This window comes from Gavialis gangeticus, unplaced genomic scaffold, assembly GCF_001723915.1.
Source record: "Gavialis gangeticus isolate Ggan-Ray unplaced genomic scaffold, GavGan_comp1, whole genome shotgun sequence".
NCBI classification, from domain to species: Eukaryota; Metazoa; Chordata; order Crocodylia; family Gavialidae; genus Gavialis; species Gavialis gangeticus.
This window is the reverse complement of record NW_017729032.1, coordinates 234431928-234457484: the sequence shown is the minus strand read 5'-3', so window position 1 is coordinate 234457484 and position 25557 is coordinate 234431928. Positions and strand designations below refer to the sequence as shown.

The window sequence follows — 25557 nt, the reverse complement described above, 5'->3', positions numbered from 1 at the left end:
TGAAAAGCAGTCTAAATGGCTATTGAAGAGAGAGAACATATTCTTGGGCTGAGGACAATTTTGCAGGTAAATTCATCAGCATTTTTAAGTTGCTTTGGAAACCTGAAGAATAGAGTGTATTACTTAAATGTACTTAGTGCCTAGAAGCCATCCTAGCCTCTTGGGTGTGGATCCAGAATACAATGTCCCCAAACTGGGTTACAGTTCAAGTTTGTTTTTAGGGATGCAAGGTATAAGAAACTGAAAATGCCAAACAAGCCTCCTCTTCTGCTTACACCTTTTTGAACATTACCTTACCTCTGCTGGTTTTGAGGTATAGAAACAGTTTATTCACCCTCAGGCATGAACAATTGATTTTTCTCCAAGAATTAGGTTTGTCAAAAAGAAAGCAAGACATTTTTAGTTTTAATGTTGCAAGGCAGGGGGGTTTTATGTTGCTTCTGATTCACTCGTGATGTAGTTATTTGTACCAACACAAAGTGAGCATAAAATAATGTTGGATAGGTGTTAAAAGATGGCATTTTATACCGTATACCTATGCTACCGTAGAGGTGTATAATTACAGGAGGTGAGCTGTGTCCATTAAATCAAAGAGCTGAAAATCTCTGTTGTTCCATGTTTTGTGTGTAGGCGAGGCACTTTGTGTCAAACAAGTTCTAGTTTTAAGGCCTGGGATTTTCTGTCTCCTGTAGATTATATAAATTGTGTCATTGGAATACTGAAGACAAAGAAAAATTACTTTTACTTGCATCTTTTTGTACCTTACATGGTGTTTATTTCACTTTACTGTATGCATTTACCTCCTATTACCATTGATTACAGGAAAGTAGATATCCTAAACATATAGTCATTAAAGAAAAATGTAAATTACATATCCTTCTTCCTCAGTCTTTAACACGTATTTGTTGTTGTTGAATTTTTGTTTTTTTACAGAAATTTAGTCCTGAAGCAAATGCTTCCTTCTTTAGTAAGGTAACATATTCTTGGTACAGCAGGTAAGAATCTAATTATTTTTTACTATTTATGCTCTCTTCATTATAGATTATAAGCTGCCCTTTATTTAGTTTGACAGGGTTATTTGAGTAAATGTGATATCTTTTATTAGACTAACCGACTAGTTGGAAAAAATTGTTCTTTGCAAGCTTTTGGGCACAGGCACCTCTCTTCAGTCTCGTACTGTAATAATCCAGAATCTGAGATCATTGTTAGAATAGTCTTTAAAGCCAGAGTTTATATGTGCTAAACTTAAAAAAATATATATTTCATAGTATTAGTCCTAGAATTCTTATCCTGTATGTCATATCCTACTGATAATACATTTAATAAATGAAATTTAATATTTTGTAATCTTAACTTGAGCTGAAACCATGCACACAATTCTTTCATTAGAGAATATACTTATATGTTCTTTAAGGTTAGATATGGCAGTAGACTTTCAAAAGTTAATATTTGATTTAGGCCAGGGGTACCCGGCATGAATGCCAGAGCATGGCAAGCAAAGACACTTTGCTTGGTACTTGTGCCTCAGGGAAGAGGCCAGGGCTGCACTGCTACAACAAGGATTGGGCCCCTTGCAGCTTCCCTGCCATCCACTCCTGGCATGCAAACATCTTACAAGTCGAGGTTGCAGGTGTTTTTGGCACGCTGCCCAAAAACATTGCCAATCCCCGATTTAGGCTACAAGGACTTAGCTGAATAATACCATTTAAAAAGTTGGCTAATTTTATGTATATTATCCTTGAATATTTGGTTTTCTCCCTAGTTGTCAATAAGTCTTAGGTTATATTAAGAAGGGATTAAAAACTGGCAAAACTCTGCTTAGATATAGTATATCCTCATATGAATTGAAAAACTCAGGTATATGAAATTGTGCATTCCTCTTTCCTTTAGCATTCAGCAGGGTAATCCATGTAATTCTCATGGTCTAACTCCTGACAATTACTCATTATTTCCACTTCTCTTTTTATCATGTGATTGTTTCTAAAAGCAATGGCGTATTACTGAACTGTTTAGTTTTAAGAATGAAAATGGTTTAAAGATATGAATTAATATCAGATTATGAACATTACCTACATTTTGCTTCATTCAGTAGTACTATTGCCAGATTTTTCATAAAGTTGGAGTTTGATTCTTTTTGTATCTGATTCTTCTTGTATAAAATATTCAAAGTTTATTGTAATAACCTGACTCTCTTAATTAGAATTTTAGTGTTAACTTCAGTGCAGCCAGGGTTTTACCTGTGGTTTTTAATATTGGAACATTTCAAAGGTAACATTGTAGTTTTTGCAAGAGTTGCATAAAATTTAGACTACATCACTTTGGTCAGACATTTGTTACTGCTTTCTACATATTAAGTTTACCCTAGGTTTCTTGCCAAAAGGACCAATTTTTATTTAAAGTTTTTTATTTTTCTGCCTGTATCTGCAAAAACTTGTAATATTAGGAAACAGACTACCTGTAGCACATGACCATATTCCCTTCTTTATGCTTCTTTGGATTTTTGTGAAATGTCTGCTTCACAACTTTGTACAACCCATATTACAATACTAAAGCCTAAGCATTATTATTCCTAGAAATTTTACTTTAATATGTTCATTATTAAGTAGCATAATTGTTACGTTAGATGCAGGTTAATCTTTAGGCTGTTGCAGTCTGAACTAGGGAATTGGAAAATAACAACGACATAATTAATCCATAACATTTAATTATGTTTCTATGACATGCAGATCTTAATTAAGGTAATCTGACAAGGTAAGGGGGTTTAAGAAGATTGGAGATCTCCAATGGACTAGTTATGCTTTGGCACATCAACACATTTTAGAGTTGAGATGAATGGGGAAGTTTACGTTGCTGGGTGTATAGTGTCAGACATTCAAGAGGGTAGCAGTCCTCAGACAGCAAATTTTTAAAAAACCAATTAATGGAAAATTGCAGAATACGAAATCATCCACAGACTGGATTGTGTTATGAATGGTTTAAAGCAGAGACTGTCCAATTATCTGGATTAATTTTTGTGACTCCTTGTTCCAATGTGTTTACAGCTTGTTTGCTAGCTTCTCCCACCACCATCTCCCTTCCCCCCACCACATCTCCCCCTCCTCATCTTTTGTATTCCAATTTCTCTTTCCTTATACTTTGCTTTATGTACATCCTTTCACTGTATCTGATGAAGTAAGCTTCAGCTCGTGAAAGCTTGTGCTATGTACACTTTGGTTAGTCTGTAAGGTGCAAATCTACCTTGCCTTCTACTTGACTTCAGACTAACATGGCTAATTATATATCTCTGTTCAGACACAAAACAGTTACACTTGGGTCACATAGGAAGGGGGCTTTTCCCCACTTATCTGCAGGCTAGAAACTTTTTAGAATGAGAACTGAGAATCTGATCTTGTAACTGGACTCTATGACCAAGGGTTCTAAGCAATAAGCTATTTGTATATCCAGGTATGTTCCTTAATCCAGCCATAAGACTGCAGTAGATCTGGAGATCAGGTGGTTGGGGGTTTTTTTTGTCTCTTTGCTTGCTTTAAATTCCCTGACTTTTGGAACTCTCAGCATTGACCAGAGATGTGGGTTTTCTAGAAAATTTTGAATTGATATTTTTGAATCCGATGCCCTAAATAGAGCGTGATCTCATTTAGCATGTTTATTTGATGTATATTTAGTAAGCAAAACTACAAAAGTACCCCATGTTAATTTTATGTCCTAATAGCCACAAGTATTTGATCTGAAATATTTGATTAGGAAAAAAAATACAGCACATTTAATGTGGTTTAAATATTATATTCAAACAAATTCAAAGCTTTATGTGGAAAGAAATTATTTTTATTGGAATAGTTGTAAAAGTATAAAGACAATACACAATAGCATGTACTTCCCTTACATTGTCTGTTTAAAATTTAAGAAAAAAACTGAAGGCACTGAAAAGTGTTGACACTAATTTTAGCACACCCAAAGAACTGTGCATGATATGATGTGGTTGTCTGCTCATCTACTTCAACAGAGTTTAACTTTCTTCCACAGGGCATTGTGACACCTCCAGTTTCACTGTCACTATCTATAGTATCACTTGCACTACTTATTAGTTTCATTTCGGAATCAGATTGAGGGAAATCCGATTCAGAACTACTTGAAATGCATTCTCTTTCACTAAAGATTTCGCCAATCTTTGGTAAGGTTTACCAGTAAGTCTATGGACAAGGACAACTTATCATCACACTGCATATTCTTCACTAATTGTGCTTCTGACTGATTCTCCAGAAGCAAGATATTTTAAGAAATAGAAGCAAGCTTAGTGGTGCATTCATGTGTTTTTGATTTGACCTGCACAGCCAATTAGGTGAATTCATAACTTGATTTTTGGTTTGGATTATTATTTACCCTCCTGTTTGCAAATCTATAAAACATATATGTACTCTCTCACATACTTCATAGGGATAATCACCTGAAAAACATTAATTACAATTTTGAAACTGCCAAGCTTACCTACTATGGCATTGGCATCCATTCATTGTTACTAATGAATTTTAGGAAACAATGAATTGTTAGAAATGGAACATTTCTCAAGGAAAATAAAGCACTGGAAAATTTTCTGCCCCACATCTTTGGTATTGACTGACTTAGTTGTCATCTTGCAGACTTTTTCTAATGGACTTACCAGGGGTTAGCACAGGATGAATTTGCTCTGTATATGCTCATGCTTCTCAAAAACTAGTAACTTTTTTTTTTTTTTTTTGATATTTTGGACAGTTAATCTATGTTACCAAAGTGACACAAATATATATGGTCATTTTGGTCATCAATAATAACCATATATGGTTATCATTTATGTTTCCTGTTTTTTATCTGTGCCTAACAAGTAGAAGTAATGGGATAGCCCAACATTTAAGTTAAGATACAAATGTAGGGAAATGTCTTCAGTGCTTATACTGAATGTTTCATATTAGGGTGATATACATACCCTGTTTATTATTGTTAACGTAGCCTTTATTTATAAATACCAAGCATCTATATTAAGTTTTTCAGGATCCCTGTTTGTTTTACTGCTTTATTTATTTAATGTTACACTTGTTATTCTTTTCTTTTAGAGTGATTACTTTAGGGTATAAGAAACCACTGGAGAGAGAAGACCTGTTTGAACTGAATGAAAGTGACTCACCATACACTGTATGTCCCAATTTTGAAAAGCAGTGGAGGAAGGAAGTCTTAAGAACAACAAAAGGACTGAAGGTAATATGGATGGCAACAAATTGTTATCCCTAACTGTTATCCTTTTCTCAGCTTCATCGTTGGCATAAAAAAAATCATTAGTAAACTTAGTTGAGTATTTTAAGTCGAAATATCTGCACAACAAACTATAGATTCATAAATTATAAGGCTACTTGATCAAGGTGTGGGCATAGGAATACTTAGATTAATTCCTTTTTGGACTAGAGATCATTTTGAAAACAAATTCAGTCTTGATTTAAATGGTTCTTTTCAGTGACAGAGAATCCAGCACAAAGTTAGGTAAGTTATTTCAGTGGTTAATTCCCCTCACTTGTGCCCTATATCTATTCTGAATATCTCTGGCTTTAATTTCCATCTAGTAGATCTTACTATACCTGTATATTTATTGAGGTTGGAGTCTGTTATTTAATGTTTATTTTGCAGCCTATTGATGAGTGCACTGGTTAAGAACTGCTGGGGGGGTTTTTGTGCTTGGATTTTTCAAGAATACTTAACTTTTCAGACCAAAACTTTCAAAGTTTATTCTCTAGTAAAAGGTAAGGTTTAGAAAGCCAAGTCCACTAAAAATATTCCATTAGAATAGAAATACTTATGGTAGTCATAAAGATAGGGGTTGTGACTCCTTCTGTAAAAGAGAAGTACATCACTTCTCATTCTATTTTGTAAGCTTCTTCAATGATATCACCACACATTTTTGTGGAACACCTCAATCAGTTTAGAAAGATTTATTTCCTGTGAATGCCTAGAATATAGTAATATAATATAATAATTTGTCTTTTTATGAAATTGAAAGGTGACTGGAGTAGTCTAAAATCCCATTCCTCCACTCAGGGTATATCTACACGTGGAATTAATGTGACTGAATAAATTGAGGAACAGTTTGTGCTTCAGTAAACTCTGGCTGCAGCTGCTTGGGTGCCACCCATGGGCTCTGGTTGGTAGTAGCAGTGTGGCCTGTGGTCTGGGGCTAGCCCGGGATGGCAGAGGGCACAGGGGGTCAGACCTGAGCAGTGGGTAGCTGCATTGGATGGCGGAGGAGCTATCTGGGTCACGAAGCTTCTGTAGCTGCTGAGCCATGTGGGTAGGCAGAAGGGAGGAGTGTGGCACCCTGTTGGCTGGGCTGATCAGAAGCACTTTATGCCTGGGTCAGCATCTACACGTGTGTTGCTGTGCAGTAAATAGCTCTGCAGTAGGACAGTATTTGTATTACAAGTAATACCCTGCTCCAGAGTTAGTTTCCTGTGGCCTAATAGGGCCACATGTGTAGATGCAAGATGTTCACTGCAGAGCTAATTAGTCTACTCTGCAGTAAATGCATTGTGTACACATGTCCCCTCAGTTGTTAAATTGCACAAAAATATTTTTACCGCCCCATTGTAAACTAGAATGCCCTAAGTGTACCTACTGTTTTAGGCTGATTATCTCCTTATTTTATGTTTTTCTTTTGTGTGGGAAGCTAAGATTTAATTTTCTGCTTAATTTTTTTTTTGTAATTCCATAGGCTCCTTGCAACAAAGAAGCGCCATCTAAAACAAGCTTGCATAAACCATGTTTGCTTTATCCATTATGGCAAACATTTAGATATTTATTAATTAAAGTTGGCTTTCTAAAAGTGGCAGCTGATATTCTAGCATTTGTGAGTCCACAAATAATGAAGTAAGTGCTTTTAAGTATATTTGGTTTTGGTTGTCTGCAGAGCAATAATAATAATGCAAAAGGTTCTCTGGATTCCAAAGTTTTGCTAAGACAGCTTTTCAATGATTAGGTATTGTAGAGGCTAAGATCTCAGTAGTTTGAAAATACCTGTATGTCATGCATTTTATAATCTTTTTGAGAAATAAAATAAGATGGTTTCAAGGAGCTTAAGTTGCTGACACATTAACGTAGTCTTTGTGACTGATGTGATCAGCAAAAAATACTTCTTTTGTTATAGCTCCATTTAGAGATATGTGATGCTAAGTTATTAAGAAAAGCAAGGCCCTGAAGGGGAGACTTCTGCCCAAACTCTGTTGGTTAGACTTCTCACATGAAATAAAAATAACGGTACTCATAGCTTAACAGCATTAGTCTGAATTTTTAATTGTTCTCATGCTTATTTTCATAAATATTTTTTTTCTAGGATTTAAGTAGCTTTCTAACAGTAACACAGGTTAGGAAGCTCTGCTCTTTCTTGCATAAATGCAAAATCCTGATAGAGTTGATTACAGGACTAAAATTGCAAAATTGTTTATAAGACATCAGTCTTCATGACTATACGCATACATTTCTCTCCTTACTGTTAGAGTGTTACAAATTTTGTATTACACTGGATGTTGCTGTAGATCTTTCAGCACATCAAATGCTTTAATTACATTAAAGAAACATCATAAAATATTGAAAAATGTAAGTCTGGCTGTATCAGGGAGAGATTATGTATCAGATGTTCAAAAATTCTACTATAAAGTAAGAACATATTGTTGAAAAATTTGGACTCCTACCCTACAGGTAGAGAAAAGTTTCTCTTCATAAGCATAAGGACTTAAATATTTTTACTAAAGTGAAACCATAGATTTGGGGCAAAAAGTGGAAGACTCCAAAAAATAAAATTTGTTTTCTGAATAAGGCATTCAAATGGAAAATACAAAGGATTAGCCTATTATCAAAAAACTGAAACTTTTTAAAATAGAGTACATGCGATTATAGGAGGGAAAAATGCTGAAAGACGTTTCAGTCATCAAGATACATTTTAGAAATAGAGTTCTATATATTACTGTATATGGTATCTTAGAGCTGTGGTTACCAAACTGTTGGTTGCAACCCCAAATAGGGTCAAAACACCCGTGGATAGGGTCACAGTAAACATGCCCCCTGAGATTTCTGTGCCCACAGAGGAGTGTGGGGCTGCAGCCGGGCCAGACCAGCTCTGGGCAGGAGCTGCCTCTGTGGCCCAGCAGGTGGGACCCATTGTGGGAGGGAGGACTGCACCACCATGGATGCCAAGGTGAGGCATGGCAGCTGCAGCAGCATGGAGTTGCATCCATGTTATAGAGCCCCCAGGGGGAGGGCAGCAGCATGGGGAACCCCAAGCCTGCAGCAGGCAGCCCCCATCCTTCCTCCTGTGTGGGGTCTGCTCCGGCAATGCTGGCCACCGAGGAAGGGATGGGGCTGGGGGGAAGCTGGGCTCTGCACTCCACTCCAGCTGCAGCAGCTGCTGCTTCCCATAGGTGCAGCTAGGGCTCAGGCTCTGCTGGGGTGGGGCAGGGGGGCTATGGGCCCTGGCCCTGGAGCACCTAGGGGGCAGGGGGTTGTGGGTGGGGAGTGAGGGGCACCAGCAGGGGCTGGGGGCTGCGGGTTGGGAGCAGGGAGCCATGCTGAGGAAATGGGGTCATAAATGGAGTCACACTGAGCAAAAAAGTTTGGGAAGCACTGGGTTAGAGTGTCATGTTTCAAGAGAAAGATAATTTGATAATTTTCAATCTGAGATAGATTGCTGTTGTATGTTTTATAAACAGTATGTGTGTGACTTAAATCAGAGAAGAAGAAAAAACTTGAGAAATTACTTAGAAGAATACTTTACTTCTTTACATGATCAACTAAGTTGCTCCCTAATATATTATTTTTGTCTTATCTAAAGTTCTCTAATTCAGATATGTACCCAATCATGAGTCTGACACAGTAAATGTCAGTTGAAAAATACCTTAAATCAAAATCATACCATAATAGGTATGATGATGTGTTGATCTAAGGCTACTGAATGAAATAATTTATTGAACACTTTATATGAACTAGTTAGTTAGGTAAAGTTACTGTTTAACTCAGGTAACTTAGTAACATTTTTGTAGGATTGTATTGACTGTGTTTTGAGTAGTGGGAGGCCAAACCTTTTAAAGGTGTGTCACAGATTAGCCCCATACACTCCCCACTGTAAACCTTTCCTGTGTCACTGTAAACCTTTCCTTTACACAAGCTGCTGCTCTGCTTTCTGCTTCCTGCCCTATGCTCCCTGTTTGATCTGATGTTTTGCCGTCTACTCCCTGTCCTATCTGCCACTGTACTGTATGTCCCCTCCTCAGTCTGCTGCATGCCATACACAAGTGCTGCCTATGCCAGTTGTGGCACCCATGCTACTGGTTGACCATCCCTGATAGGTATATGTTTATTATATGCCTATAATGGTCAGGGTCAATGGGATGAAAATATGCTGGAAACACATGGAAGTTGGGGTGAGTTCTAAACCTGAAGGGCCCTGCAACCCTGTTTTCAATTAGCTGAAACCTTATTTTGCCAAATCTAGGGGCATGGAGATCAGAGCACAAAAAGTTAAAAGCCCTTTCAGAAGAAGAGTGTGTTAAGATAGGCAGAGTTATCCAGTACTGCCCATGAGAGAGGCAAGCCAATTGACTCAACAGGTGAAAGAGTTTTTCCCCAGATCCAGACAATAGTAGGTGTTAGAAGATGCCTCTACACAAGACAGTTTACTACACGCTAGACTAATCTAATGGACAATAAAGGGTCCCTGTCTACATGTGCACTGGACTTACTGTGCATTAAATTAGTCTTAATATGCTGTTTGCTAGTACCAACACATACAGATACTAGATAAACAGTGCATTAAGTAATGCACCGTAGTGCATGTTTAGATGCTGACCACAGTTTTGCTCCTGGTCAACCCAGGTAGCAGCAGGCCGCTGTTGCCTGACTAATCCCCAATACGGGGGGAGCTGTGCCAGCTGCAGGTGGAGCAGTTTCCCAGCCCCATGCACATCAGGACCCCAGTGTGCATGGGGCTGGGAGACAGCTGTCCCCGTGACTGACACAGCTCTCCCAGCCCCATGCAGATCAGGAGTAGCCCCTGTGCCCTCTGTTAGCCGTCAGGCTGGCACCTGGGAGAGCCTGGACCTTCCCCTGGCTGCTGCAGTGGGGCAGAGCTGGGCAGGAGCAGCCCTGGACCAGGCAAATCTTCACCTAACAAGGCACATGTGTAGATGTGCTCCTGGCCACAGCCTACTGCTCCTTATTTTACTGCACAGTAACCTTACTGCACATTCATTTCATGTGTAGATGCACCCAGAGAGGCAAGTGCAGTTTAGTATATTGGTTTAAGATATATCCTTTAAAATACTTTAGTTACAGTAAATAATGCTTGGCTAAAAGAAGCCTTTTTGTTAACAGGTTACTGCTATCATTGCTCTTGGAAGGAACTTAAATCAGAGTTGGTGAGAAAAGCAAAAGTGATAACACTAAGGACTGCAAGCCAGGTCTGAGAGTGGAAGAATATCATGATACAGAATTATTCTATAAAGTGCTACCTTTCCGTGCCTTCTGCCTGACTTCAGACTAAAGGGCTATCTGTCTGTACAATATATGGTTATGTTTTTTAATATTTAGAATCTGAATTAGTCACTAAAAAAAATGAACTCAAAGGTGCTCATTAAGCAGTTACTTTTGTGGTTTATTGCAGTTTTAGTTTTAATTTTTTTTTCTTGTTCAAGTTCTGTAGCAGAATGCTTAAATGGAAAATACAGCGAAGTTGTAATAATTACAATTTTGTGTTTAACAGAAGGCTGAAATGCCTATGTTGCCACTAGTTGATTGGTACCCTAAGTAAGTTTATAGTGGTTACTAGGAAGGTATTTAATACTTGTTTTACACCTGGCAGATTATCACAGAAAAGTGTTAATGAGCACAAGTGATTAACTTTAACCTTTAGACCTGCTGATATAATCCTGCTGTAGCAAAATGGTTCAGGAGCCTAGCATGACAACATAAAAACAAACTTTGCTAAGACTTATATCACCAGCTTGTGGCAAGGAAATATTAGAAATAAACCATAAACTGTTCTTCATTTTTATTATACTCAGTTGTTAGGAATAATCTCTACTACACTAAAAGTAAAACTTAAATTTCTGATTTTTCCACCCTTTTCTCTTTAGCAAATACTAGATGTATTTTATTCTCTGTGGGTGCATCTACATGAAATGTTACTGTGCACTTGTTACTGTGCATTTATTTAGTACTTGTATTAGCAAATACTAAATAAACATGCAGTAACTGGAGTTCCTGTGCAGTAGTGCTAATGAATGTCTTTTAGGTAATGTTACTGCACAGTAGCCTAATAATACTGTGCAGCAGTGTATTAGCATCATCTGCACTGTGATGCACCACTGTGCAGTATTTTCTGGCTATTGCGCAGTCAACATCTCTTGTAGACATGCCTTATCTTTAGGAATTATCTATGCCTTATCTATACCCTCTGCACTCTGTTACCAGTGAAGTCAGCAGTAGTGTGTATAACTCTGAAGCTGTACATAATAGTAATTGTTACAAGGTCAGCAAAGTAGCACTCAGATGAATGCAGGGTTTTTTTACTGTTGAATACTTGATTCTACATTGCCTTACACCATCTATACTTATTGCCACTTGTGGAATATAGATGTAATAATGTAAGTTCAAAACAAGATTTTCTAAGACTTTTTTTGCTGTTGCTAATTGAAAGATTTTAAAAAGGTATATCCTTTGATTTCCAGAGAAATGATTAATTTGTACAAAAGCCACTCTGATTTACACTGGAATGGATATAGATACGCTCTTGCTCTTCTTGTTGTCGTCATCTTGCAGACTCTCATCCATCAGCTATACCAGCGCTTCAACATGCTTACCTCTGTCAAAATTAAGACTGCAGTTGTTGGCCTGATATACAGAAAGGTAACTGCCTCATTTCCCACTATCCCACCAAAAAATAAATCTTACCTATATTTTCAAGCTGAAAGTGCCACAGAAACCAAGGTATTGTAAGCCAGTGAAAATATCAGTAGAATACCCTGAATTAATACTGAAGAACTAACTAGAGCCATAACTAAACTTTTATTGTTTCCATGCTAGCACTCTAGTCTCACATTTAGATCACTAGACAAGAGGTCCCCACCTGCACAGAGTCCCATTGAAACTAGCAGGGATCTGTGAGGCTAGGGAGAGACATTACACATAAATGGGTTTAACTGATCAGAAACTGGTTTAAACCTGTAACAGAACAGATTTTCAGTGCACAGAAACCAGTTTGAAAAAATCGCTGAAACTGGTTTGAGATAAACCTGGTTGAATGTAGTATCAGACTTAGTTGATTTGGCTCAAACCGGTTTATGTAATGTCTGTCTGAGACCCCTTGCTGGTTTAAATTCAAGCAGACTCCCCCAGCGTCCTGGCATACTCTCTGGGCTGGATGGGACTCTCTGCTCCACAGCAGGTCTGGTCTCTCCCCTCTGCTTCCTGGCTGGGGCTCCAGTAGAGACTGCAGGCATCTGCCAGGCTTCTCCGTGCTGCCCGCTCCCTGCGCCCCTCTCCACTCACTGCTATGCAGGGATTCCGCTGTCTACTTTGCTGCACACAGATACCTTTCAGCATTAGCTAGCAGACTGCATGAGGGCTATGGTCCATTCTGTAGCAGACAGAACAAAGGCAGAATCAACAGGTAGCTGGTAATGGCCCTCTGTTGTTTTCTTAATGGTGTGATAAACACTGTGTAATCACTTTGCTGCTGGGCTGGTCAGGGCTGGAGGGGGTGTGGACACCACTCCATAATCAGAGCATGCTGTCGGAGCCTGGCTACATCCCCCTCAGCTCAGCACAGTGGAAGTGAAGGGAGAGCTGCTCTAGCATCCCTGCGCTTTTAGCCTGAGCAACTGCAGGCAGGTGCCTGCATTTTTTCAGTCCAAAGAAGATGTCTTTGTAGTTACAAACTGATTTAGCCTAGCCAGTTTAAACTGACCTGCAAAGGAGGGCTGTTCTAACTCTCCTCAGCTTCTAGCCTGGGACACTGCAGGCATATGCCTGCATTTCTGGGATGTCTGTGAAGTTATAAATTGATTCAGCCTACCCGGGTTAGACTAACCTGCAAAGATTGAATCAGTTCAGCCTCAGGCTTTTTGAATACATGTCCCTAGCCTAAAGGTATGGGTTAGTCATGAATAGGTTGAAGGTTCATGGGCTAATGCAGCCTTTTTTTCAATTGTTTTTTCTCTATTGATGTTCCGTACTTAATCTGAATAAGGCTTAGGTTTTAGGTCTTTAGGCTGAGTCTCTTCCTAAAAGTATATATATGATTAATTATTTTGTTCACATTTCATAAGAAAAAAGAGTGGTTCAGTCCTTTTTGAGAATAAAGTAAGTTTTTCTTTACTTTTCCCATTATAAAAAAGTACATGTATGTATCCCTTCTTTGAGTTGTGATAGCACTGAAGTGGTGTGAATAGGAATCTGAAATTTGACCAGAATATCTCCCCTCTAGGGTGGAAAGGTGAGGTCTTCAGTGTTCCAGTGAACATGAAGTTTAATTTGGCAGAGTAGTGACTACCTAAAAATAACACTAAAGACAACAGTCCAGCTACTATTTTTTAAAAGAACCTTCCCCTGACATTTTAGCTGAAGCATGCCAGCTGCACTGAAAATGTATGTATAGCTAATAACCGATTGCGATAAAACGGGTTGTCAACTGGTGGTATGTGTACCCATGGGGGTACTTACTAGGGGGTATGTGTGGGTGGGCAGGGATGGAGTGCTGTCACCTCCCAGGAGCAGGGCCGGGGTGGGGGGAGGGCAGCGGTGCCCCTCTGCAGGGCAGGGAAGCTCGCATGCAGAGGCTGCCGCTGCCACACACCAGTCCAGTGAGCTTCCCCACCGTGCCCTGGCCCTGCTCCTGGGAGGGAGCAGCACTCCGTCCCCACCCACCCGCCATCCCTACGCTCAGTGTCAGGCCTCCAGGGGTACTTGGACTAAAAAAGGTTGAAAACCCCTGTCATAAAACATAAGGTGGAGCCAATGAGTACGAGGGGATTTAGGGGTTAAAAAAGAAATGTGTAGGAACTTTGCAGTAGAGAAAAACTTGGCCTGCAAAGTATTACTGTAGCAGCCCTGCTAATATGTAGTAAATGAAGCAAAACTGATATCTGTTTACTACTTTTTCAATTTTGTGTGCAGTGAGTGAGACGGATTATTTACAGGTTGTTGTTTAGTGTAGCATAAGTTTACTGTGTATGCAGTGAAGGGTTCAAGGTCTTAATTTATCTACTTTATTTGTTCAAGGGACAACCTCTCTAAAGAGACTGAAAGTGACCTTGAATATCTTTGTTGATATTCTCTGCTGTCTCCCTAAGAGAGCCTATGGCAGTCTTTCAGCCCTGAAGAAATTCTCCCTTGGCCAGATCTAACTAAGGCTTTTAGTATTTCTTTACACCCCTCTGGTTTCATTACTTGGTACACAAGGGGCAGACTAGACTTTGGAGTCTCGTTCACTGAGTGCAGTTTTCCTCTGCTGTTATAAGAAAGCCACCCTCCTAAGTTTCCCGTGGATGCTTAATGATAAGTCTGTGTGAAACATGTAAAGCAATACAATAAAAAAAAAAAAGCACATGTTCAAGATAGATACTACTTTTTGTGACCTTGACCTTTTGGGACCTTGTTATATTGCTTTCAGGCCTTAACCTTAGCTAACTCTGCTCGGAGAAAATACACAAGTGGTGAAATTGTTAACTTGATGTCCTCAGATGCCCAGCAACTAATGGAAATGGCTGTAAACCTCAACCTTCTCTGGTCAGCACCATTTCAGATCCTGATGGCTATTATCTTTCTCTGGCAAGAACTGGGCCCATCAGTATTAGCAGGCGTTGCAGTGCTTGTTTTGGTTATACCTATAAATGCTTTTGTCGCTGCCAAAGTAAAACATCTGAAGGTAAGAAACGCAAACGCTGGAAAATTTTCAAGTGCTATATTGAGGAGTTAATTTTTAATTATGTTTATAAAATTAATGTATATACTTAATCTTGCACAAAAACCCTAATCAAAGGCTGCTTTGGGTGGAGGGGGGTGTAAAAATACAGTTCTTGTCCATTATTTAGATCAAACTATATTTATAATAAAATGTAAATAGTATTTTTTATCTATGTAAGTGTTGGTAGGTCCTGATCCTGCAAACAGAAGGGCGTTCTAGAGAGACAAAACTTTGAAGCTTCTGTGACTGGACCTCACATTCTTAAACTCTCATTCACACTTCCCTTTGAAGCCAGATTCTAGAGCATCCCCACCAACACTCAGAAAAGCCTACAAAGGTCACTATAATCTCTAGCAGATCTAAGCGAGGCCAGAGAAATCATCAGTGTTGCGCCCCTACAAACATCCTAACACCTCCAAGGTCCCTTCTGGCTCTGCGATACTTCATCTCCATTTACAATGTAGCTAGGATGAGCATGGGAAAAATAATACATCTCTAAACTACTTTACCTTCACCAGGAAAGCTTAGGTGAACCAAAGCAGGAGCTTTTTTTATTCTGTACCATACCTCGTCTCAGGTGTCTCTGCATAGTACAGCAAAAGACCTGGTAGAGGCCTTTGTGAGGTCTAGGCAATATCATCAGTGTGGAAACATCATGTTATAGAAGCTGACAACCTGCACTCTCAACCAGTGGTAGTGGGGGAGAGATTCTTAGACAGCTTCCTCAGATCACAGATCTTTGCAGTTATGAGCAATTTTACATGTGTTCTGGGACATGGCACCCGGTGCTTTAATTAGCAAGCTGTGCTCATTAAAAGTGCCTGTGCATCACGTGTATCAGCGTCCCTACACATCCCTGCACTGAAAAAATGGTGGTAGGGCACTTTGAACTAAAGCTTATTGAACATGTTTTATTTCAAAGCATCCTGCGGCCACTTTTTCAGTGCCGAGATGTGTGGGAACACTGATACACGTGACCCAGAAGGCTGCCGGAGCATGTCAGTTTCTGTTCTCCAGCAGACTCAATTAATTGAGTCTGCTCCCATGCGCCGGATTTCTAGCATGTCAGAGCAGTCTCCATGCACATCTATAGGAGCTCTGTGTAAGCAGAGGATGAGGCCTGGTGATCTAGGCCAATTTTGCAACCTAACCATTGTAATATTCTACCTAGGTATCATTACTGGGAAACAAACAAAATCATAGGCTACACTGACTAGTATGTTTTGAAATTGCCTTCATTGTTTGAATGACATGCAGAAATTAACCGTGAGTAGAAAAATCAGAGGTGTTACCAGTAACAGAAGAATTCCCCACTCCCTCCCTCCCCACCCCCCAAAAAAAACCCAACACATTTCAGCTTAACTAGTACTAGCTTGTATCTCACAAATCAGACTGGGTGAAATTCTGTTTACTTTAGTCAAATGTAATCATTTAATGGAACAACAGCTTGTATATAGTAAGTGAACAAGATTATATTCTTTAACTATTTGGGTCAGATGAATTTGCAAATAATTGCTATTGTATACCATGTATGTGACCGTGCTGAAATGTTATACTTAAAAAGATTAGATTTTTGTGTGTCCAACTTTAGATACTCAAAGTCTATGTAGATTTAAATTGATATGATTATTCCAGAACAGAACACTCTGGGAATTAAAAATCTAATTAAGAAGTTTCTAATTAGAACTCAAGGAATGAACTGGTTTCTGTCATCACCATGCCGCAAGAAGAATTTTTTAAAATCTCAGGATTTATTATAGGTAAAGTGGCATTGGAATAGATTTACTAATTCTTTTACCATTTTGTGAATTATGTGACAGCATAAAACCATATACCAGACTGATAAGGTAAAGTATGTTTAACAAATTAAATATTATCCAAAAAAGTGATGATAATGCAGTAGGCAGTACGCAAGGTAATTTGATTATTTTATTCTTATTTTAAAAAGTAAACATTTCTGTCTTTTAACCAGAAAAGCCAAATGAAGACTGCAGACCAACGGGTTAAGCTGCTAAATGAAATATTACATGGAATAAAGGTAAAGCAAGAAGCTAATTAGTTTCACGGTACTTACACTAGTTTGTAACGATGACACAGTACATAATTCATAAAACTAGGATCTTGCCACTGACCTTTCAGATGACATGAGAGACAATAAATAGGAGAAAGAAGTTCTTTTATGTAAAGTGTTCAAAGTGATTTTTTTAAAGCTATATTAAGGTTAGTTAGAAATGTGATTCTGAAATACAGATTAACAATGAAATTTTCTTATAATTTGCTTTAGTATTTCATCAGAATAGACTGTCTTTAGATGCCTGCAAATTTCTGTCAAAAGTTAAGTTTTAGTGAAAAAAGGAAACAAGCTTTCCAAATATTTTTTTTCCTGAGCATCACAATTTGTCATTTATACTTCAGATCTAAAATACACCCACATTCAAGTAATTCATAGTTTATGGTGTATTCCCCTCAAGTTTTTGAATTTCTAGATGTAATCAGTATTGCTAATATGGCTTAGGACATATAAATTCTTAGCAGTAAATTATTATTACACAGAGAGGAAGTTCTGTTAGCTGAGATGTTATTTGGTTTTAAGTAAGAGCAACAATATTTTCAGTACAAACATGTTATAATGTACTGTTATTTATTTGTCAGTAGAAGGCCCAAGGCCTCTCTTCCTTTATTCATCTCATGTACTATTAATAATAATGTCAGGTTACACCGTTACAGAATATCTTTCCTATGAAAAAAATCCTAGAATTCTTCAGACTGAAGACATGCACTTAATAGAAACTATACATACGAAAAAGGCTGCACATTTAGGCATTCTCCATGCTGCTGCCTTGCAGTGTTGTTGGGGAGGGAAGGTTTGATCCCAGGAGAGCCAAGGGTCAAAAAACCGGTGCAGGAAAAAAGCAGGCAGCACACATGGTGGCAGTGCGCACTGCCCAAAATCGGCACCTGGCCAGCTGGAGTCACACTGGTTGCTGGCCAGGCTCCCAGCTGCAGGAGTCCCATGGCTGCAGGTTTCCTGGTCCCCAGGACCTCAGGTAAGGCTGCTGGGGCCAGCACAGTCGCTAGCCCAAGCCTCTCCTACCCCAACCACAGTAACCTGCTGCGTGCCAGGGCACATGGCATGGGAGTTCCCCAAGAACAAGTAGCAGCAGCACAAGGTACAAGGTCTGCCGCTGCTTCTTGTCCCTGGGGAAACAAATGTCCATGCTCATGTGGACACAGCCTCTTTGTTCATGTTATGTATAACAGCAATAGGGTTGTTTTAAGTTGTCAGCCAAACTCTTTTGAGCACACTTTACATGCTGTCCTTAATTAGGTAAGCATTTGATTGATTTCCTAGCTGAAGATATTCATTCTTATACCAGGTTCTCCAGGAAAGTGAAATATGAGCTTGGACTACCGAACTGATATTTTCTTTATCAGCCAGTGATAGAGGACATTTGCAGAGAAGTCTGATTTTGACACCTGCCTAGATAAATTTTAGCTAACTAAAACACATAGAAAGATAAATGGCGATAAGAGTACCTAGGAATAATAATTATTTTAACGGAAGATGGACATAGTGAGATGTATAGAGCTAAAAGGCGCTACCACATGCTATTCTGAACAGCAGTAATTTCATTTTGACAGAAGACAGGTTAGAGCTGTACCTTATAGACTAACTGAATTTCAGTTTTGAGTTATGTTGAGTCTTACTAGGACAATATTTCATTTTTAAAACTATCCACTGGGAAAATGGATATTGGATGTTTACAGTTTTATAATATTAAAACCTCTACAGACAACTAAAAATGAGTTTGTTCCAAAAGTTATGATAATTTCTCCTGATTTATTACAAGGTAATTTTCAGTTTGATTTCTGTTTAGATTCTCAAACTTTATGCATGGGAGACATTCTATCAGAAGAAGGTTATGGAAATTCGAGAACACGAAATAAATGTTTTGAAGTCATCTGGATACTTGGCAACTTTCTCTATGCTAACTTTGACATGCATTCCTTTTCTGGTACGTTTCTTGACTGTATACATTTGTATAATGTTGATTACTTATATATTCCCTGTCACTGTAGTATCTAAAAGCCTCACAACTGTTGATGAATTTATAATCACAAACCCTCTGTGAGATCATGAAATACTATAATAAAAATATTTTACAGAGGGGAATTGAGCCATGGAGATGTGGATTATCCAAATTCATACAGCAAGCCAAGAGTAAAATCCAGATTTCCTGAGTTTCAGTGAAGTGCCATAATCAGAGGACCCTTATTCTCTCATGCAGAGAATTGCACATTCTTCTTAAAGTGATTCTTACCTTTATACCAACTAAACATTTAAGTGAAGCTTTTATTTCAGTGATCAGTTTTTAAAAATATAAGATTAAAAAATATAAGATTATGGTGTCAGAGTAGAGGCTGGTATAGGCTCAAGTTCTTATGTAAGCACTAACAGAAGTTAGGGGGAGCAACTGAGACAGCAGTCGCAGGTGCCAGCTTGGCGGGGGGAGGAAAGCAGGGGCAGAAAAATAACATCCTTTCTTGGCCAGCTGTGCTACTACTGCCAGTAGCCAAGAGCCACTGCCACCCCTTGTGCTCCCACTGCCCAGGATACCAAACTGTCCTGTTATGCTTCTGTCTGTAAGCAGTAATTTGGTTAGTGGGGGAAAAAGATATCTTAAATATAAATTGACTATAGACAATGTAAGACTAGTTGTGCTAGGAAATGTACTTGAGATGGACAGAAGATCATCATCTTCATGGAGTGAGGCAGAATGTTTTTTGTGCATTTCTTTAATATCTTGTGACTCAAACAAAGCTTTTCACTTTATTCACAAAATTTGCTATCTATTTTGCCAGCTTTCTTGCTTCCTAAGTAGCATAGTTAGATTCAGAAGTGAAACAGGTATTTTTCTGTTCCGGCTTATTGATCCATACCAAGGCAATTGCTATAGCAGAGAAATATAAACACAACTTAAGTCAATACTTTAATTTTTTTCCTGTGTACCTGTTCCCCTGACCTAACCCAGAGAGTGTGGTGGATGTGCCAGAAAACTGAGTTCATGAAGGAAAGCTGGAAATTCAGGAGTTTTATCCCTGATTTGTTACTCATTTGCTGTGCAGCCCTAGGAAAAGAATTTAGCTACTTTGGCCACATCCACACGAGCATGGACATTTGGTTCCCTGGGGACAGCTACCAACAGGACATTTTGTGCCATCGCTAGTTGTCCCCAAGGAATGATTGTGCCACATGCCCTCTTGTGTGTGACAGGTTACCCTTGGTTGGGTACGGCAGGCCGCTGAGGCCAGCCCAGTGCTGGCCCCAGCAGCCTCGCCTGAGGTCCTGGGGCTCCAGCAACGGCGATCCTGCCACTCAGAGTCTGGCTGGCGGCTGGAGTATAGTTCTGGCTATCCAGACTCCAGTTTTGAGTGACACATGCTGCCTCTGCATGCGCTGCTCTGCTTTTTGTTTTAAAAAAAAAAAAAAAAAACGCAGGTTTTTTTGGATTCCTGGATCTCCTGGGGTCAAGCCCCCCACCCCCACGCTGCTCCCTTGCAGCATGGAGAACAGCTGAATGTAAAGTATGTGGTTCTATACATATTTTCTTCCCTTAACTCATAGCTGTGGCATGATATATAAATCTGTACAAGTACTGAATGTTAATAGTTTCAGTGGTGAAACTGTAGCTGCATAATACATTAATATAATTTTAGTAACATGTCATTCCTAGAGAATAAAAGAAAATTGTAAGATTTTGTTACATAGGAAAACTGTTGTAAAAAAAGCACTTCCCTGTGTGGCCACTGGCCAGTATGCCATCCTGCTTTTAAGAAATTTGAAAGAGCCAAACTTTTTTTTTTTTTTTTAAATGAACAATGCCTCTATCTATAAGGTTCTGCAAATTAAGAAACTGAAACTGCATGTCATCTAGACAGCTTAAGCAGTGGAACTGTATCAGGAATTCATTTAAACTTTCATTTTGAATCACTTCTTTACACGAGAGAAATTATGGGTCAGAGCCTCATCTAGTGTAAAACAGTTAACTGAGGACTTAGTCTATACCTAATCTAATAGGTTTATCCCTGTATGTTGAGAGGGAGGATTGAGGTCCAGATCCTTCAAACCATGTTAGTCATTTAGATAGGCTATTCAGGATTATACAGTATAACTATATTAAAAAACCCATTTTCAAGATTTCAGTTTAGAAATTAGATGGAGGGGGATGTTAAATAAAAATGAATGTGTCCTGTTTTTTGATAGCCAAAAGCAAAAAAGTACATACAGTTCTTTTTATCAACTTTAATAAAAACATAAGCCTGTAAAATGCACCAATTCTGTATGATACATCTAGGTTAGTTTACATGAAGTGCAGCGCACCCATGTAAAATCTGGTGAGATTCAGCTCATTGTGCCGATTCAGGATGGTAAAATAAACTTAATTCTGGAAAATTATCCAAGCATGGGAAAACAATTTCCTACCCAGCAGTAACTTAAACTCCTTCTCTTTTTGAGCTCAGTGATCATGTGTGCTGCTAGTTAAAACGATAGTGCACATGAACTCTGGAAGATAGGCATACATGGAGTTCTGTGGGTAAGGAAAGTATACAAATCCACATTTATAAAAGGAGAGAATTGGGCCTTGACATACTCTGGACGTGAAATTCTGTGGGAGTATTTCTATGCATATATTTAATTAAGGAATGGAATATTTTAATTATGATACAAGAGCTTATATTTATTCTATATACCACAGCTGTATTATTTTAATTTGTTGATGATGGCATTTGGTATGTTAGTTTATATTTAACTTCCGTTAATTTCATGCTTTTATCCTTTAAGAAATTGTTGAAAAGTACAAATGGAAAAACAAAAATCCCTCTGTTTTTTTAAAGGTCTCTTTAGCTACATTTGGAATATATTTTCTCCTGGATGAAGAGAATGTTTTAACTGCAGCTAAAGTTTTCACATCCATCTCTTTGTTTAATATTTTACGGCTGCCACTGTTTGATTTGCCAGCTGTGATCTCTGCTGTAGCCCAGGTAAAAAAAAACAAAATATGTATGGGTGTTGTAAAGGGTAATACGGTCCTCTCTCATTTATCATCATGTGGTTTCATCTACATTTAATGGATGGCTAAGCAGCCCAGTTTTTTTTTTGAGTCTTATGTTATTATATTAGTTGGGTGAATAATGGAGTATTTTCATGGCTTTGATGGTAGAACTTCAGGGATAGAAGTTCTCCGATATCTTTTGAAGTATGTTAGTGTATTATGAGAAATGACTAACAGTTGTCAAAAATACTGTTGCTATTTCTACATGTGCTCAATCTATTTTTTCCATACATGTTAAAGCATGGACAAATGCACATTTGGAGTGATTTCTAAAGTGGGTGGAGGGGCTGCTCCCTGTCATGCAGTAGCTTTATGTTCTAACAGTTACGCATTCACAAGGTGGAAAGTATACAAATGGAGAAAAACTACTCCAGATAATTTAACCCTGGATGAAGCAGTGGCCATTTAAAAAAAACAAACCCGTGCATGGCATGCTTCTCTCAATGTAGTCTAGGTATTTGAAGTATTGTTTAAGAATCTGAAATAATGTAAATATTTGTACTTGTTACAGACAAAAATTTCTCTGGGTCGTTTAGAGGACTTCCTAAATTCTGAAGACCTCGATCCTCAAAATATTGACACAAACTACAGTGCAAGTAAGCTGGCACATATATTTTTCATTTACATCTTGTACACTAATTATTTAGAAATAACAACTAGGCAGCTGCCTCTGAGTCATTGTTTCTTTCTCTTCACTGCAACAGATCATGCTGTAGGATTTATTGATGCTTCTTTCCGCTGGGATGAGAACAGTGCACAAATTTTAAATAAGTAAGAAAAAAAATACCATTTTTAATAAGTACTTTGAACAACATCTGTATAAGCTTCACATTCTGCTACACTGCATTTCCATAGCATTTGGGTAAATGATGACATATGGTCTGCCTAGTCTAAGGGGCAGAATTTTTTTTGGTCTCAGAATGTCCCAAGTAGATGATTGCAACTCCCCAGACCACAGTCTTATGCCTCATGTCACCACTACTCCAGAAAAGGAATTAACCCAGAGTAGCATATGTTTCCTGACATGCAGGTACTACTATAAGCCTACATCTTTAAAGAGAGTGAGGCTGATATTTAGTCCCCTTGCCCATCATATCAACTTGCAGGAGGGGAGGGTATATGAATTTTACAGAGGCAGTTTCACTTTCTGCATTGCTATTCATGTTATAGGTGGCCACACAAGTACATAGGAATACAAGATGTCTCCTATATGCCCTCCCGGAAGCATACATGATCTCTTATTGTTTTTAAGTACAGCTTCCTTAATTTAACTTTGCTGTCACTGGGGTCTCCACCTTGGAAACAATTTTTCCTTTTGTCAATATTACTGCAAGAACAACAGATTCCCAAGAATTTCTGTTTCCTGAATGGCCATGTCTTAGATTTTTCAGGTCTAGTGTGTGATGCAAATTAAGAAATGCTTAAATTAAAAGATGATACACAAGGACAAAGTTAGTACACAAAGAAATATAACCATGCTGCAGAGTGACCTGGAAAAACTAAGACAGTGGGAGTTTCAGAGAATATGGGCAAATTTGGTATCAATATTGGCACTGCATTAGCAACCAGCTACGTTGAGGAACTAGTAATGGTGTATAATACACCATCATAATGAAATGTAGTACAGAAACAAAACAGAAATGAAACAGCATATCCAGATACTCATCCCCATCTCATTAAAGTGATCTCATTTCCATCTCATCTTCCTACTACTGCTTTACATTCAACCAAACACTAAGTCCTAAATGCATCACAGAAGCATAATTTCTCTACAAAAAGCTCAATTTTGCATGTGTCAATTCATTGACAATACAGTAGTCTTTTAATGCAAAAATGCAAGAGATTTTGAAACTGCATTCCTACAAAAACACGGCTGAGAAAGTTGTTATGTCTGTGATTCAGTAATCTAATAGAATTTAATCCTTTTGGAAACAGAGCATAAGTTGGATCACTATCTTAATATTGTAAAAGCAGATGTACTAAGTACAGTAGATGGGTCAATATGAAGAAGCTGTAAAATAGATTTTTGTGAAATGTAGAACTTTATTGCAAAAAATGCTTGAAGGCACATCAATCGTTAAGAAGGTGGGTAATAAGGCTGATACTCTACAAGACAGTAATTAGGGGTTGTCCTATTCAAGGTGCCCACAATATATTGTGACCAAATGAAACATTAAAACTTTTTAAACATGCAACCACATGCAGCTATTTTTGCAAAGCCATTGTTTCAGGGTTCTGAGGAGTACAGAACCTTTTAGAGTCAGAGATGCCCAAACAGAAATGTTTGTTTCCTCAGTCACTGTAGGGGTAGATTGAGTATTTTGTCCTTCTGAGCATCTGCTACAGGGGGATACTACTCTGTAAACAGCACAGTGTTGACAGAGGGGATGAATGGTGTCTATCTGTCTAAACATTTCTAGTCTGAATGTGAGGATCCCAGAAGGTGCTTTAGTTGCTGTTGTTGGACAAGTTGGATCTGGAAAATCATCTTTCCTTTCAGCTATTCTGGGAGAAATGGAGAAACTGGAAGGAACAGTCCAAAGAAGGGTAAAGTCACTTTTTAAAAAAAAAATCACTGTAGTTATACTATTTATATAGGGTTGCTTCAGAGAATTAACTATTTTTATTCATAAAAAAATGCATTGGCAGTTAAATATTTTTGAGACACCGCCAGCATATTCTTCTGAGAAAACTGGGATAAAATTCACATTGCTTGTTGTTGGATGATTACACGAAAGGTAATATGATACAGCTCCTTTTTATTTAAATGTATAATTATTCACTATAAAAATCCTTAAGGATTTAGGTCATATATCCTGCCTAAGGATTTAAGCATGGCTGATTTGGAACAGTGATAAAATTGTGACCCATATATAGGAGTGACTGTATTTTGCACATGGCCACGGTGAATTATTCTTAGGGAAGGAAAACAATCATGGTGCTGATACATGTTACAATTTGCAATTCTATGAAATGTTAGACAGTATTAAAGTTAGAACATGCTGTGAGCAGTTGCACATTAAAAAGTTAATGCCATCTCTAATGTGCAAAGCTCTGATTTGCTGCTAGAGGTCTGGTGAGCAGGGATGTGGCTAGGAGCTGCCAAGTCTGCCCAATGGCTGCTCAGCTCTAAGGCTCTGTAGTGGCTCCCTGTTCACCAACACCTCCCCCACAGCTCCCTGGCAGCCCCCACTTACCTGGCACCTCCCCTATCCTCCCCACACACACACGCACTAAATACTTAAGAATAACACCCCCTGTTATATTTAAAAGGGATATAAACCAGCTTGCTTCAGAGTGCTTAGGCTAACCTCTAACGGATAGGAGCCAAGAGGAAATCCTACGTATAGGCAGGTCGTGCTATAAAGGCTTTCTACCCTTTTCCTGAAATACCTGGTAGTAGCTTTTGAGACCATGTAGACTAAAAAGCAAACCTTCTTTGATTCGCTGTAGTAATTCTATTTTTTTCAC

General features: G+C 38.5%; 1 protein-coding gene across 2 annotated transcripts in view; it reads left to right on the top strand.

Annotated features, from left to right (window-relative positions):
- The window catches only part of LOC109302861 (multidrug resistance-associated protein 1-like), an 87568-nt gene that overhangs the window by 13659 nt on the left and 48352 nt on the right, over positions 1 to 25557 (top strand). The window contains exons 2-12 of one of the 2 annotated variants that reach the window (XM_019524764.1): positions 934 to 995; positions 5088 to 5229; positions 6731 to 6885; positions 11736 to 11913; positions 14678 to 14932; positions 16944 to 17009; positions 18850 to 18987; positions 21869 to 22015; positions 22598 to 22682; positions 22791 to 22857; positions 24507 to 24633. In XM_019524764.1, coding sequence (XP_019380309.1) covers positions 934 to 995; positions 5088 to 5229; positions 6731 to 6885; positions 11736 to 11913; positions 14678 to 14932; positions 16944 to 17009; positions 18850 to 18987; positions 21869 to 22015; positions 22598 to 22682; positions 22791 to 22857; positions 24507 to 24633 — 1422 coding nt within the window. Of the gene's footprint in view, positions 1 to 933; positions 996 to 5087; positions 5230 to 6730; positions 6886 to 11735; positions 11914 to 14677; positions 14933 to 16943; positions 17010 to 18849; positions 18988 to 21868; positions 22016 to 22597; positions 22683 to 22790; positions 22858 to 24506; positions 24634 to 25557 lie in introns of those variants that run through there. The other variant, XM_019524765.1, reaches the window with a different exon arrangement.